The sequence below is a fragment of the Lampetra fluviatilis genome, chromosome 25 (genome assembly GCF_964198595.1).
Source record: "Lampetra fluviatilis chromosome 25, kcLamFluv1.1, whole genome shotgun sequence".
Lineage (NCBI taxonomy): Eukaryota > Metazoa > Chordata > Hyperoartia > Petromyzontiformes > Petromyzontidae > Lampetra > Lampetra fluviatilis.
The window spans coordinates 7149331-7164236 of NC_136299.1; the positions used below are offsets into that span (position 1 = coordinate 7149331).

Here is a 14906-nt window from a genome sequence, read left to right on the forward strand (position 1 = left end):
GGAGAGTGCGTGGAGGGGGTAGTGGAGTGAGATGAGAGGGGAGAGGTAGGAGAGTGCGTGGAGAGGGGTAGTGGAGTGAAACGAGAGGGGAGAGGTAGGAGAGTGCGTGGAGAGGGGTAGTAGAGTGAGACGAGGGGTAGGAGAGTGACTCTGTGGGTTTCTCGCCGCCCCGTCTGCCCCCATCCCGCGCGTCACACAGAACTTCATCACGGCCGAGGAGCTGCGCCGGGAGCTTCCCCCGGAGCAGGCCGAGTACTGCATCTCGCGCATGGCCCACTACTCGGGCTCCGAGGGCACCCCCGGCTGCCTGGACTACATGTCCTTCTCCATGGCCCTCTACGGCGAGAGCGACCTGTAACTCGCGGCACCGACCCCAACGACGCACGCCCCCGAACCCCCACCCCACCCCGCGGAGTAACCACCCGTCCCAAATAAAAAATGCAGATCCCGAAGAAATGCTTGCCCTCCCCTCCCTCCCATCGCGGGGATTCACCTGTGCCAATCCCTCCTTCCGTCCCTCCGTACCCAAAAATAATTGCCACCTCCCCGCCAAGAAACGACAATTCCACCACCCTCTCCCTCCCCCCCTCTCAAAACATATATTCAGCATGGCCTACCCACCGTCCCCCCCCCCTCCCTGTCCCCGATCCTCCCTCTTCATGCAATCGCGACCCCAGCTGCCCCGCACATTCTCGCCGTACGGGAGGACACCGGCCGTGACAATCTCCCTGACCGTCACAGCCGGGGTTGGTGGTTCGCGGCGGGAATGGCGGCGGTGGGCATCCGTGGTCGGGGTGGCTAGGGTCTCGGTGGCGCCGCGGCGAAAACGAAACCGCTCACCGTGACAATAACGGTGCCCGGTGTAGACTTCGGCAGAGCGGCGGAGTCGAGGGCTAGACGTGGCGCCGGACGGGGCTGGGATCGGTGGTAGAGGCAAGCGGAAGGCTGGAGGGATTGTAAAGGTTCAGAGGTCATCGCGGATGATACACCGTGTATGCCACCGCAACCTCGCCATCGCTTCCGCCACCTCCGCTAGATCCTCCACTGCTGCTGCTGCTGCTGCACAGTCGCCCGCGCTACCTCTAAGGACTATCTCGTCATCATCATCACCACCACCACTGCCACCACCTCCGCCGCGTGGCTTTAGGTCTTCCCTCTTGACCACCAGGCTCTAGTTGCCACTTCCATCGTCTGTGCCATGGCGAGGTTTAATCGTGGGGTTAGCTGGCCAACAATTGGACGACACGTAACGCTAAGCCTTGCTTATGGACTAAACCTTGAAGATTAGTGCAAAGGGGATGTGCAGCGTAAAAAGACTGTCAGCGGCTGAATGGCCATTCAGTAAACTCTGCATGGGGTGCGTTATTTCTCATGGCACGGTTGTTTTCGCCACAGCGCCTCTTTTGTTTATGATTATTATGATTATTATAAACGATATTGTTTTATTATAACTTTTCTTGTTGTTTGGCCCGAATTCTGGAAAGCCTGGAGACATAACTCTGAGTTTACGCTTAACCTTTAGCCTTTAACGTCCCTGGTTAGAGTTTGCAGGCTTCTCTTTAGCTGAGCCGAACACTCCTCGTTGATGTATCAGCGGTCACCGGGGTGGGCAGAGGAGTTAGCTTCCTGGTAGGACATGTAGAGTACCCATATTTAACCGCAGTCCTCAAAAGGGCGCCAGCCGAAATGTCCGTCGCTCACGCGCTGCGAGCTGGAGTAGGTGAAACGGGATGTTCTGAAGTTCGCTTGCCCTCGCCATGCCCACGGGCCGTGTTTGCGTTTTACCAAATCATCCGACGCGTCTGATGCGCGTCAGACTTGACATTACGATTGGGCACGATCAAGGACCTGGAGGAGAGGGGCGCAGGTGAGGGCCTTGGGAAGCCATCCCGTCTATCATCATCATCACCAGCACCATCGCTACTACTACCACCATCATCACCGGCACTGTCACCATCACCGCCGCCATGACTGCGCGCACCCCAGCGGGGCCACAGTGCTGTCTGCTGTGGGTTTAATGAATTAAACTCAAGTGCACATCCGGCTTGGATAATTAGACATGGTAATTAGTATTGTGTCTAATTATGGACATGCATAACAGACAGCACTGTCTCCCGTGGCTCGAATGAAGGCTAGAGTCCATCTGAGCCAGGGTCCTCTTTCGGGGTTCCCTCCCATTATCCCTTCACTCCCTGAGCTCCCGACCACCACCCCCGGTCCACCTTTCGAACCCCTCGTGCGGGACCTGTGGGGGGCCCCTCAGCCCTGACTCGGCACTCCGTCTGGGACCCTGGGCTCATAATGGCCACCACCTGGAGAAGGCCGGGGAAACTTAGTGCTGCCCCATGTTAAACCTAGGTCTGGGTCAGAGCAAAAGCTGCAATTATCAGGGGAAGTTTTAATTAATTAAGCAATAATGAACTGAAGCTACCTTAAATTTAAGTCGGCAAATGAGAAGCTGAACGCAATGTTTTTTGATGTCTTGACTTGGTCTGTTACAGAAACACGTGCCTCTATTTTATCTTTTAACCTTTAACCTTATCTTCTTCTTGACGAATGCAATAACCCCTGCACAGCAGCAAACGGGTGCCGATATATTTTAATAAACGGTTCAACCTACCGTGGGTGTGTCAAGGTTTATTTTATTGAGAGAGAGAGGTCAGGCGGTCAGAGAAAGCGAATGGATTGAGTTGATAAAAAGAAAATGACTGGTAGAGAGGAATGAGCTGATGGGCGGAACGTGAATTGTATCCACGATACTCGCATCGGGAGCGAAGCGGTGACGCCGTTCATGAACGTTAAGCGGAGAAGGGGGCTGGAATGGAAGACAGAAATCGAATTGTGCGCCGCACACAAAACTAAAAGGCGGAGGCCCCACGAGTAAGGCGCTGGGATTCCAAAGCCAGTTCAAGGGCACTTGGAAGATCCCTGCGTGACCCAATGATAGACACCCCCACTGATTTAATAGGGAGAAAATTAAGTGAAAATTACAATTCATAAATCGACAAAGCCACTGCATGTCTTCCCAGCAATCTCAATAGACGTGTTATGTTTTAACACCCTCGTCTGAGACGTGAGTAATCGTTTTCACGATATTCAGTCAGCTGTTGAGAAGGAAATAGAGGGAGAGGTGGGGGGGGCATTATAAATGGATCACCCTGTGTATTTTTGTGAGCTCCCAGTGCCTTATTAGGACCGACGATGCCTTTAATGCGTGCGGTGTAGATTCCGATTCGAAGAGAGTTGAGCGTTGGGAGTGGATTGAGATGAAGCGTATTTGTGGTTATAGCTTCATGTTACATTGACACACAGACAGACACACACACGTGGGTATGTGTTTGGCTGTGCGGTGGGCTATAGCTGATACTCGATGACAGCTACTTTCGGGAGTGACCCGGCACCTTTTTAGCCGAACCGATACTGTGGCTTTACTTTGATAATCGAACACTACACGTGTGTCCATGCTGATGATGGAGACACGTCTGAACACGAATCGCACACAGTTATGGACTTGGACTTTCAAACTGTGTTTTTTTGTTGCTGCATCTCGTGACAATAAAGACAGTCCCGTTTAAAAGTTTGTGTCAAAAAGTGTAAGGTGCGACTTTCGTCATTTATTGAAACGGACACGATTGAACACGTACATTTTGCGCGCATTCACACATGCACACATGCACACATGCACACATGCACACATGCACACATTTTCAAACAGATGTACTCCTACTCGTTTGGAATGTATTTTCATGTTTAGTTTGGTTGTTCTTCCCACGCACCTCCGATTAGCACGGTTGGCTACATACGGTGTGAAAGACGTTCAACATAAATACATCATACCACATTCAGCGTCTTTTACAACAGACTGTTGGGGTAAGTGCTGTTAGCGAGCACCCATGAAAGCCGGCATAGCACACGAGGGGGGATGGGTGGCGCCGAACCGCCTTTGTCTTCCCCAGTGTTGACGTTTACACACCGCACCAGGTACTCATGTAACCTTGAGTCATCTTCTTGGTTCTTTCGGTAAAGTCACGTAGAAGGGAAGTAATACAATAATAAAAATAAAACATAATTAAATAATTCTCACGACGTTTCGGCCACAACGCAAGCAGCCGTCCTCAGGTGAAGACCAGGTCTGTCGGGGAGACAGCGTCTGAATGAAATACACACCAAATATACGCTCCAAGCGTGGTGGTGTTCGTGGCCGAAACGTCGTGAGAATTATTTTATGAAGTTTTATTTTTATTATTTTATTACTTCCCTTCTACGTGACTTTACCGAAAGAACCAAGAAGATGAATCCCTGCAGTCACGAAAGCTTTAAATCGAAATTTAACCTTGAGTCGACCGAGAAGACGCCCAGGACCGGTTGAATTATTAGCCAGGGTTATTTGGTCGTGAGCGGGAATGGAACTCGGGCGGCCGGTGTTCGGAGTGCAGTGCGCTGCTAACCATTGCGCCACCGCTCCGTCTTACACTTGGGGTAATAGAGTACCCCACCCCCCCTCATACACTCATGTTGAATTCTGATAACACTGAGTAATCACTGCCCCCTGCTGGCAGGCTAACACCCCAATGCTCACTGGAGGTCTGTGTTGCGTCGCCTTGTAACAGCACAGGGAGAGGGATAAGCTGCCATTAGGGGGGGGGGGTCCCCCTAGGCCAGGGGTCGGCAACCTACGGCTCCGGAGCCGCATGCGGCTCTTTACGGGCTGCTTCTTGACGATATGTACGTATGTACATAGATGCATTGCGGCTCTTGAAATTCTGAATTTTGTACCGAATTGGAAAGAAATGGCTCTTCTTGTTATTTTGGTTGCCGACCCCTGCCCTAGGCTAAAGTAAATTGCGCTACGAGACTTTTGGTTTCATTACGTTATGTGCGCAATATATATGCACGTATATTTATTACAGTATTATGCACAGTAGTATTACATACAAAGTTCTCCCCGTATAGCCTTGACATATTGTAGGGGGCAAGTGCTGTTAGCAATTGGCACATAGGAAGGCCGGAACCGGCACACGATGTGAGTGGGTAACACCACGCCCGGCCGCCTTTGTCTCCCCAATAGCGATGTTTACACACCGCACAGGGTACTCATTTGAGGCTGAGTCGACCTCGGGGAGGCCCAGGACCGGTTCAGTTAATCGTCACCGGTGTTGGTGGCCGTGAGCGGGAATCGAACTTGGGTCGTGCCGGGTTCGTAGCGCAGCACGCTGACCGCTACACCACCGCTCCCCCCCACTCTCAGTATCCACACACACGATCATTGCCCACACAGCCAATACCATCAATACCACGCCATTCGCCACCAAGTGACGGTGACATCACCACAGCGCCTGTGCCAGGCCAAGTGCACTTTGAGGCCACGTGAAGTGTCGAAGACTCGCTGGCAGGAGGGTCACGGGACAGACCCAGCAGGTGCCATGGGTTGGCACCAGGGGCGGTTTCTTCATTAAGGCGATTGGGCGACGCACCACCAATGTCATTCGACCACAGAGTCACGCTAGCCGTCACTGTGCCTCTGGATATAGTCCAATCAGCGTCATGTCCCGTTCTGTGGAGTACCGCCTCTTTTTGGGCGATTTCACTCCGGCTGAGAATCGCCCAGAGTGGTCCCATAGACTTACATTCAAAGATGTTTTTTTCGAACGGGGGCGCTGCAATGCATTCTCTATGGCTTCCGGGAGGGCTCGCACTAACGTGCTTACGTCATCATACGCAAGCACGTTGCATCCAACAATATTATTTGTCGCCACCTAGTGGAATCTTTAATAAAAGAAACTTGAGTGGATTGTATTAATAGTGAGTATAGAAACAAACAAGATGTATTGTAAAAGTCACTTTATTTTTCATTAATATTAAAGAAGTGAATTTGCCTTTACATGCTTAAGCTGTTAATTTATCCTTTGCATGGGTGGACCTTATCCTTATAAATCATCCAGACATTTGCCCCCCCCTGAGAGATTTTGCAGGAGCCGCCACTGGTTGGCACCCAGGTGTCATGGGTTGGATGACTGAGATGACCGCTAGACGCACCAGCTGTACCCCCTACTCTGAGCGTAACCACACACACACACACCTATTCAGTTTAACACGCAGGCTTTCGCGACCGATATTATTCATGATAAAGGTTTTGGGGTTAGATGGCGTCAGTATAACCTGCAGTGTGGAGGGTGAAGGGTGCGGATGAGTGGGTGTCTCTGTAAGACCGGGCCCTCAACACGGATGAAAAGGAATCACCGATTGGAGTTCAGGGGAAGAGTGACCATGGTAGTAGTAGCGATATAAGAGCGATAAGGAGATGACGGATCGCTGGTAAGTGGAGTGATTAGTGAGTGTCGGATCATCAATCACAACGCTCGTGCCAGGCTAGATGCACTTTTGGGCCGTCCATAAATGACGTCACGCACCTAGGGGGGGGTCAGACATTTGTGACGATGTGTGACGAGGGGGGGGGGGGGAGTTTGAGAAATGTGACGTCACATCAAAATGCGCAACTTTAAATAAATATAGACGACACGTTCTACTTGATTAAATATACTTTTTCATAAATGTTTCTTCTACAACATCAGAGTGCAGCGCCACATTAAATACGCACTACAATGACAATAGTTTAAAGTGATTTGAAGCATGTTTTATTTTCAAAATGGAAATATGGTTTGGGGTGGGGGGCATAGCTTTGTGACGTCATATTTGAGGGGGGGTCTGACTTTTTGTGACGCCGTGTGACGAAGGGGGGGGGGAGTCAAAAATCCTCCAAAATCGCGTGACGTCATTTATGGACGGCCCCTTTGAGGTCATCGCGTGAAGTTGCGACAGGTCACAGGTGTTGAGATGACTGGCAAATGCACCAACCGCCTCTGCCACCCTGCTGTTCTATCAAGCTGCTCATTGTTCGTGAGAGATGTACGGGGCCGTCCATAAATGACGTCACGCGATTTTGGACGATTTTTGACCCCGTCCCCCTTCGTCACACGGCGCCACAAAAGTCAGACCCCCCTCAAATACGAAGTCACAAAGCTCTGCCCACCCAAATTTTTTAACATGCTTCAAATCGCTTTAAACTATTGTCATTGTAGTGCGTATTTAATGTGGCGCTGCACTCTGATGTTGTAGGATAAGACATTTATTAAAACGTCTATTTAATTAAGTAGAACGTGTTGTCTATATTTATTTAAAGTTGCGCATTTTGAAGTGACGTCACATTTCTCACCCCCCCCCCCTCGTCAAACATCGTCACAAATGTCTGACCCCCCCCCCCCCCTAGGTGCGTGACGTAATTTATGGACGACCCCTACAACACCCACGTGCACAAACATCCACCAGAAGCCGCGTATAGCAATGAACGATTTTGGGGTTCAGCGCTGTGAGCGAACGGCTGTGAAGGTCAGCATCCACGCTCAGCCGCATTTGTCTCCCCAATGCTAATGTTTACACAAAGCTGTCAACCCATACGGCTTGCCCGCATTCTTGTACAGGGAGATTGTTGTTTGTGTTTCTCCCTTGTGATGGCACTTTGTAGGATGAACGTTGAGATTTAATAGGGTCATTGGGGTGACCAATAAGGTCTGAAATTGGTCTGCAATAAGATAAAGGGCACTGATAAGGGGTTGACAGGTATGTTTACACACCTGCACCAGGCACTAATTTTAGGCTGAGTCGACCGAGGGGATGCCCAGAACCGGTTCAAATATCGCTGGCCACTGACGATTGCCCGAGCTCCAGTGCGCTAGCCACTGCGCCACCGCTCCCATAAAAAAACGTTACGTTACATTTCCCAGAGCGGTTAAACAGCGCGCTGCTCGTTGCCCAATTCCCATTGGTCGGAGGGCGCGTGACTTCTGGCGAGAAGCGTCGCGATTGGTCGCGCGAGGAACCCCCACGTCCAATGAGAACGCCGGCTGGGGGTGAGTCGACGCCCGTGTGCGCTAGGAAATACAAACTCCATTCTCGGCATGGCGTGCATTACGGAAACGGAGAGGTGATTTTGATCGAGCGGCGGGCGGCTGTTTACGATGTTTACTCACTAACACTCCTTAACAAAGAGGCCCAATTAAACATTCAAGTAACGGATGTGAGACTGGCAGCTCACTCGTGTTAATTCACCCACCCCCCCCCTCACCGCCGGCGAGTGTGACAGCACTGAATGGGGGCGGCTTTGTTGTTGTCGGCGTCTGTGAATGTAACCGGGACTCCGTCAACGTTTGCATTGATTCATTCTCTAAACCTTGTCGTTTCGTACATTAGTTTTGCCCGAACTTATGTCGCTGTATCGTGTAATGTCGCGATTATTCGCCTCGCGCGTGCCCCCCGTGTTACGATGAGGGCCTTGTCATGCACGGTAGTGTAATTCTTATCGGCTGTCTCAATAAATACACTGACACCCATCTCGTCATTCACACAATGTTATGTTAGCAGCTGTCAATGTACTGACACGGGACAGTGCTTCTAGAGGATACGGGGAGAGTGGTCGTCAACTTCTCAGGTGTCAATCAATGTGGAGCTAAAGGCGCAAGCCCTGCAATGTACTCGCTCAAGCCATTGCTGGCTGAAAACCCTCCGCTGGAGGGAGCTCTAGGGAAAATAACTCGCCGTTATATATATAAAAAATATTTTAATTTTTACATAAATATGTAGAGGAGGAGTGTGAGCAACCATGAGTGGGCGAACAGAGGGAGGTGCGAGCGAGTTGACGGTTAAGGATCACGTCATGTCACGGGTGGTGTAAGAGGTTCCTTCGGGAACAAAGGAGCCGCCAAAGGGGTACTTAAGGATCCAGGTTAAGGATCGGCTGAAAGGTGTCTCCCTCCTCGTCGTAGGACGGTGTTGGGTGAGCCCCCACTCCGGGCAGACGAGTGTGAGAGCCAAGGGAATAGCCGAGAGTCGGGTCCCGAGTATTCAGTAAGGATCGGCTGAGAGAGAGAGAGCCCGTAAGGATAGCCGAAGCAGGACCAGATAATGTTCAGTGTCCGGGGTAAAGGACCAGATAGAGAGCACCCCTACCTCTGGTGTGAGTTGAGAGTTGCTGCTAATCCTACATAATGCACGGGCATGATATGACTTTGAGACCCCCCCCCCACCTCCTACGCATTCCACAAGTAGTGACTAATCCCATATCTGCATTTTCCACAAATATGCTAAATTCCTCTGTGTCAAGGCGCCCTTCCTCTCCTAACCCAGCTTAAATATACGCTGCCAAGCTTGGTGGTGTTCATTCAGATGCTGTCTTTCCGACAGACCTGTTCTTCACCTGAGGACGGCTGCTTGCGTTGTGGCCGAAACGTCGTGAGAATTGTATTTTATTGTTTTATTTTTATTATTTTATTATTTCCTTTCTACGTGACTTTACCGAAAGAACCAAGAAGATGAATCCCTGCAGTCACGAAAGCTTTAAATCGAAATTTACGAGTTGAGAGTGTTGTGTGCAACAGTGTTAATAATAATCAGCTTTATAAGCTCACGATGGCCAACTTACTGAGCACTTCGAGTTTTTGCTTGACCAAAGAAAAACCAAGAGATCTGAAAAATCCAGATGAATAAGGGTTAAAATATGAGAAAACTGCAGGGAAGCGACATTCACCAAACACCCAGCTCCTAGTGCATGCCACCCACCTGTTTCCACAGTTAGAGATTAATCGACGTGATCTGTAAGTGATGGTGATGGACCAGCTGCATTGCAATGGGGCCGTGCAAAGAACGTACAGCTCTGTATCACGATCACTCAGCTGCTATCGCCCCTCGTGTGTGTGTGTGTGACCTGCAGCATCAAGCAGGCTGTCTCCATCATCAACACCATAGACGATGCCAAGTTCCCTCGCCTCCTGTCCCGCATTCTGCAGAAACTTCACCTCAAGGTGAGCGTCATAAGCAGAGCAGGCCGTGCCGATTCCCCAAATTATTCCACTCAGCATGGCTATCACTTCCTCCAGTCTAAGAAAATCCACAAGTGTTGTACAGTCGACATAGGACCCGTGTTTATGGTCTCATTGCCACCATCGTCTGGCTCTAGCTCTTCCCCCAGCCCCGTGTCTTTAACTTTGCGCGTTAATGTTTGTAAGCGCACTGCGCTATGAAATCGAATACGCGAGTTCAATTCCCGACCATGGCTAAAATCAATCGCTTATCACATCTCGACTTGTTTTGGGCCTCACCAAGGTCAACTCAGCCACAATTTTATCACCTGGCGGCAGTGTATAAACATCACTATTGGAGAGACAAAGAAGGATGGGTGTGGTTCTGACCACATCACCGCCTCGGGTGGAAATGTACAGACCGTTAATTGGTCTATATCAGGCAAGCCCCACGGGCCATTAGCGGCCCCTGGTGGCCTTTAGTGCGGCCCCTGATTTGTGGCCCTCAATAATATACAAATGTGAAAACACCCCATCATGCTGTCAAACCCAATGGTTTCAAATGTGTGGCGGCCCTCACACTGATGTCTTTTCGGCAAAACTCACCCCCCTCTAAACATTAGTAACACTGGTCTACATGGTGAACGTGTGTGTGCAGGATGAAAGGAGTTTCAGTCCAGAGGAGGAGGAGAAGCTGATGGTGGCTCTGGATCTGCAGCAACCGCAGCTGGAGCTCACCCTCGAGACCTGCACCTTCATCCTCCAGCAGGTATCCCCATAGGAGCTCACAAACAACACTTGCCCCAACACAGGAAATCTTAGGCTTTTCTTTGTGCGCCCTTACAAATGCTCATGCTTGTGTAGCCATGCGCTCATGCGTGTGTGCGTTCCAAATGCATTAGTGTGGGGAGCGGCAGTGTATTGGATAGCAAATTGTGCTACGATCCGGGTGAAATGTTCGATTTCCACTCAAGGCCAACATCATTGACAAATATCACGACAATTTCATAGCGAATGGAGATGTCATTGTGCATTCATATGAGAGCACCCATACCCGCGTGCGTTTTCTTGCCTCGAATCAAGATGCTATCTGGTATGCGCGTCCCCCCCAACTCAAACCCCCTATCCTCTGTTCAGGCCGCCTACCACAGCTGGAAGCCGGCCGTGATGGAGAAGCAGCTGGCGCAGCTGCATGTGACGGAGGCCAAGTGCCATGCGTTCTTGGAGGCGTGGGCTGCCGGTGGGCGAAATGCCGTGGACAGGCTGCGCCAGCGATCGATGGCGCCAAAGACGGTGCGTGTATGCAGCCACGCTGAGCGCCGGTGTCAGCTCTAAGATTGGTGATCATCTTGCACTGCACAATCAAGTGGTCATGGGCTTTTGGGGTTACATTGTGGGCAGCAGAGGCCAGTATATAAAATATATTGTACTGTTCTATATACCCACGTCTACACTCCCATTTTCGCCAACCTGTACTGGGCATCGTGGTAAAGTTTGGTGAAATAACCCTCATGACCTGCAGTGTATTGATACAAGGGCAGTACATGTATAGCCATGTACTTGTGCAAACACAGTTACAATCATTTTGCAGCTTCTCTCTCAGATAGTACTGCTGCTGTCGTCAAGTGAACATCAGAGCATCTTCATACTCTTAACGAGCGATGGGGTGGCACTTGTGGTGGAAATTCCACATTCCTATTGTGGAGGCCATTCCCTCTATAGGGCAGCTCTCTACAGATCAATAGTCTATAGTTCTGATAAATGTTAACAGTGATGCAGTGCTTGTCTTTGTTGCTGGCTTTGAAAAATTGTTGTGAAGTCCACATTCTCATGGCCGGACCTAGTCCCTCCATATGACGACCACTTCTCACAAAGTGCTGCTACTACCTTTACTCGTGTCATAGTATGTCTTCTGGTGATTTCACCAACCAGGCAGTGGCAGCGCTAGGCTCACAAATTCAAACTGCTTGATTAAAATCATTACCACTTTGATGGTAGTTAATATTAAGTCATTTTTTTGTGATAATGTTCCCTGATATGGGAATGAGAAATGTCCACAGTTGGCTCAGCTCCATGAATGGAGAAGAGTGATGCGTCAATGCATTGTTTCAGGAGGGAACACTTTGACGTTTGACTTCCTCTAAATCCCTGTCCTGTACTGTACATTTATAACGTAAAACAATGAATGTGGTATTGTCTTGAATGGGTTTCATTGTTTAAACTTGTGCCACCTCTACTTCACACCACTACCATCATCACTACCACCACCACCATCCAACTGATTCCCCCACTATTACCGTTACCAACATAACCACCACCATTATCACATCTAATACTATCACTACCATCAATACCACCGACATCACTACCAACACTACCATCACCACTTTCATCATCACCTCCACTATAATGAACATTACAATGGCCACCACCACCATGATGACTGCAACCATCGCTGCCACCTAAACCACCACCACTATGCAACCGTCATGACTACCATCAAAACACCACTACCTTTTACCAATATGATTACAATCACCATGATTAAAATCAATACCATTGCCCCCATCACGACCAGTATCACCACCACCGTCTCCATGAACATTGACCCTAACACCACAACCACCATCACCACTACCATCACCTTTCACCACCATTATCACTCCTACCACCACCACTACACCCTCCCCACACAGCTAGAGTCGATGAGCTGGCAGCTGAACCTCCAGCTGGCGCAGACGACGCGTGCGAGAATCAAGACCCCATCAGCCGTGCTGGAGCTTGGGATCCAAAGCGATGACAACCAGGTACATACGCGCACACACACACACACAGGGCTACGACTGCTAACTCACTAACGCTTGAGAACCCAGTTTAATCACAGGTGGCTAAAAACTAGATTCACACAAAGGATCTCTGGTGCTGGCTCGATGCCCTGACATCGTATTAACCCCCTGGATCACGAGGCTAGCTCTTGGCCATTGTGTTTTGAATCACGGCCGAGTGTTTGAGCGAGGTGATTATTGTTATGGGGCTTGCATGATGCATCAAGAGGTCATTAGGTCGGCCTGGCTCTCAGAGGGTTGACCCACTTCCCAGGAAGATGGAACGTGTGCTGACGGGCCACTTGATGCACCGCCCAATCCAAGCAAACTGCCATGGGGACAAGCAGCCTGGCAGAGCTACAGGGCAGATCTGTCACCATCTCGAGTGGTTGTGCAACTGAGGCATTAATGAGTCGTGTTTGTTTTTTTTTGTTTCAGGAGCTGGAGAAAGTGCAGATGGAGCTCACGCACCAGGAGCTCTTCGAGTTCTACAAGAAGGTCCGACCACACAGCCATGCATAGGCGCTCCATCACGTCTATTTGTGTGTACAGTAAAACTTTGGATTGCGAGCATAATTTGTTCCGGAAACGTGCTTGTAATCCAAAGCACTCGTATATCAATGCGAATTTCCCCATAAGAAATAATGGAAACTCAGATTATTCGTTCCACAACCCAAAAATATTCATGTAAAATGATTAATGCAAATACCTTTTTATATTTTTATTATTTAAATTTAATATAAAGTAATCAAATGTATTGATTACATTTAATCGTGGCTGGTGTGAGGGAGACGAGCGAGAGGAGAAGAGGAGGGGGCCATTGTTGCAGTACAGTTACTAAAGAACAGTCACTACACTTGGACACAAAATAAAAAAATGCTTTACGCACACACACGTGGTCACAACACTATAGTAAACAGTATACGCTCGCACGGATGTTGACTATACAAGTGAGGCACGCTGACTGAGACCGAGCATGGAAGACGATTACCCACAATCCCGCAGCAAGAGAGAGAGAAGAACTATCGGCTCAGTTGTGATCACGTGACGCTCGGCAGACAAAGCGTATACTGTACGTACTAGTATTGCAAGACCTCGCTCGTTTATCAAGTTAACATGTATTTTCAAAAATTGCTCGTCTTGCAAAACACTCGCAGACCAAATTACTCGCAATCCAAGGTTTTACGTGGTTTTGTGTCGACTTGCTTTACACACTTTTGTGTTAACCTGCATGTGTTGTGTGTTGTTCTTTTTTAGTTGGAAATGATACAGAGTCAGCTGGATGCACTGTCATGAACACAGCGGTCTCATGCTGAGGCTCGGTGTGAAGTGCTTCTGCATTCCAAGCCTGGCCGGGTCGTGAAATAAGAATTAGTGGTGGACATCCAAGAGGTCGTGTGAGGACAGTGCAGTGGAAGGACCATTATCAACTGCACAGTCATGTTCTGGTCAGAACGGAGTATAGGACTGGATTGAGATTTCACTTCACGCGTTATGATTTGAGACGCACAGCTACGATGTCTTTTTTTGTATGAGAGTACAGTTGTCACGCGCTGTGATTATTTTGCACAAATTGCTTCATCAATAAAGTGTACATATGGTAGACCATCTTAAATCCTTAATTTTTTTCAATAATTAAGGATGTTTAATGAACAAACGTGGAATAGAATTCCCTGTACGTAACGCAAATTATGAATAAAAACAATGGCACACAGCTCACGGCATTCCGTGCACCCATTCAGAAGTGGTTTGGTAGCATCGCGGAGAGTGAGTTATAGAATAGATGAGCGGACAATGAACCACCTTCGCATATCTCTCTGTTGTGACTGAATTGCGAGGTTGAAATGTGATGATGGTGGTGGTAATGATGTTGAGTCTCACGTTGAGGACAGTGTAATGAGACAACTAACAAGGGAACGGTGGGGAACCGCACCCCTGGTGAGCTTTCGGTCCGTGTCCCTGTCTTAAATTCTGGTGGGAACGAGACCAGGAAAGAGACAGAAGGCCGTTCTCATCGTTAAACTGAATACCATTCACCTGCCACAAATGAATGAACACTTAATCTAAAACACAGCTGTATCATTGAGTGCTGGACAAACCTAAGTCCCTTTTGCAGGTTCATATCTGGTGCCACCTCCGATTGGAAACATGCATTTGTTTACATAATACATTCGATCTCTCGGTGAGAAAAGGGGATTAAAAGACCCGCAAATATATAATTTTTTAACTC

The 14906-nt window shown here is 49.2% G+C and overlaps 2 protein-coding genes across 6 annotated transcripts in view; both read left to right on the forward strand.

Moving 5' to 3' along the window:
- ACTN2 (actinin alpha 2) overlaps positions 1–2620 on the forward strand; it is a 48565-nt gene extending 45945 nt beyond the window's left edge. For all 5 annotated transcript variants that reach the window (XM_078868134.1, XM_078868132.1, XM_078868135.1 and 2 more), the window contains one exon: positions 200–2620. In XM_078868134.1, coding sequence (XP_078724260.1) covers positions 200–358 — 159 coding nt within the window. In that variant the 3' untranslated portion in view covers positions 359–2620. The remainder of the gene's footprint in view (positions 1–199) is intronic.
- Positions 2621–7934: 5314 nt separating this feature from the next.
- COMMD10 (COMM domain containing 10) lies at positions 7935–14390 on the forward strand. Its single transcript, XM_078868389.1, has 7 exons — positions 7935–7981; positions 9764–9854; positions 10510–10620; positions 10989–11144; positions 12548–12658; positions 13115–13174; positions 13934–14390. The coding sequence occupies exons 1-7, from the start codon at positions 7956–7958 to the stop codon at positions 13970–13972; spliced, it is 594 nt and encodes a 197-aa protein (XP_078724515.1). The 5' UTR covers positions 7935–7955; the 3' UTR covers positions 13973–14390.
- The last annotated feature ends 516 nt before the right edge of the window (positions 14391–14906 follow it).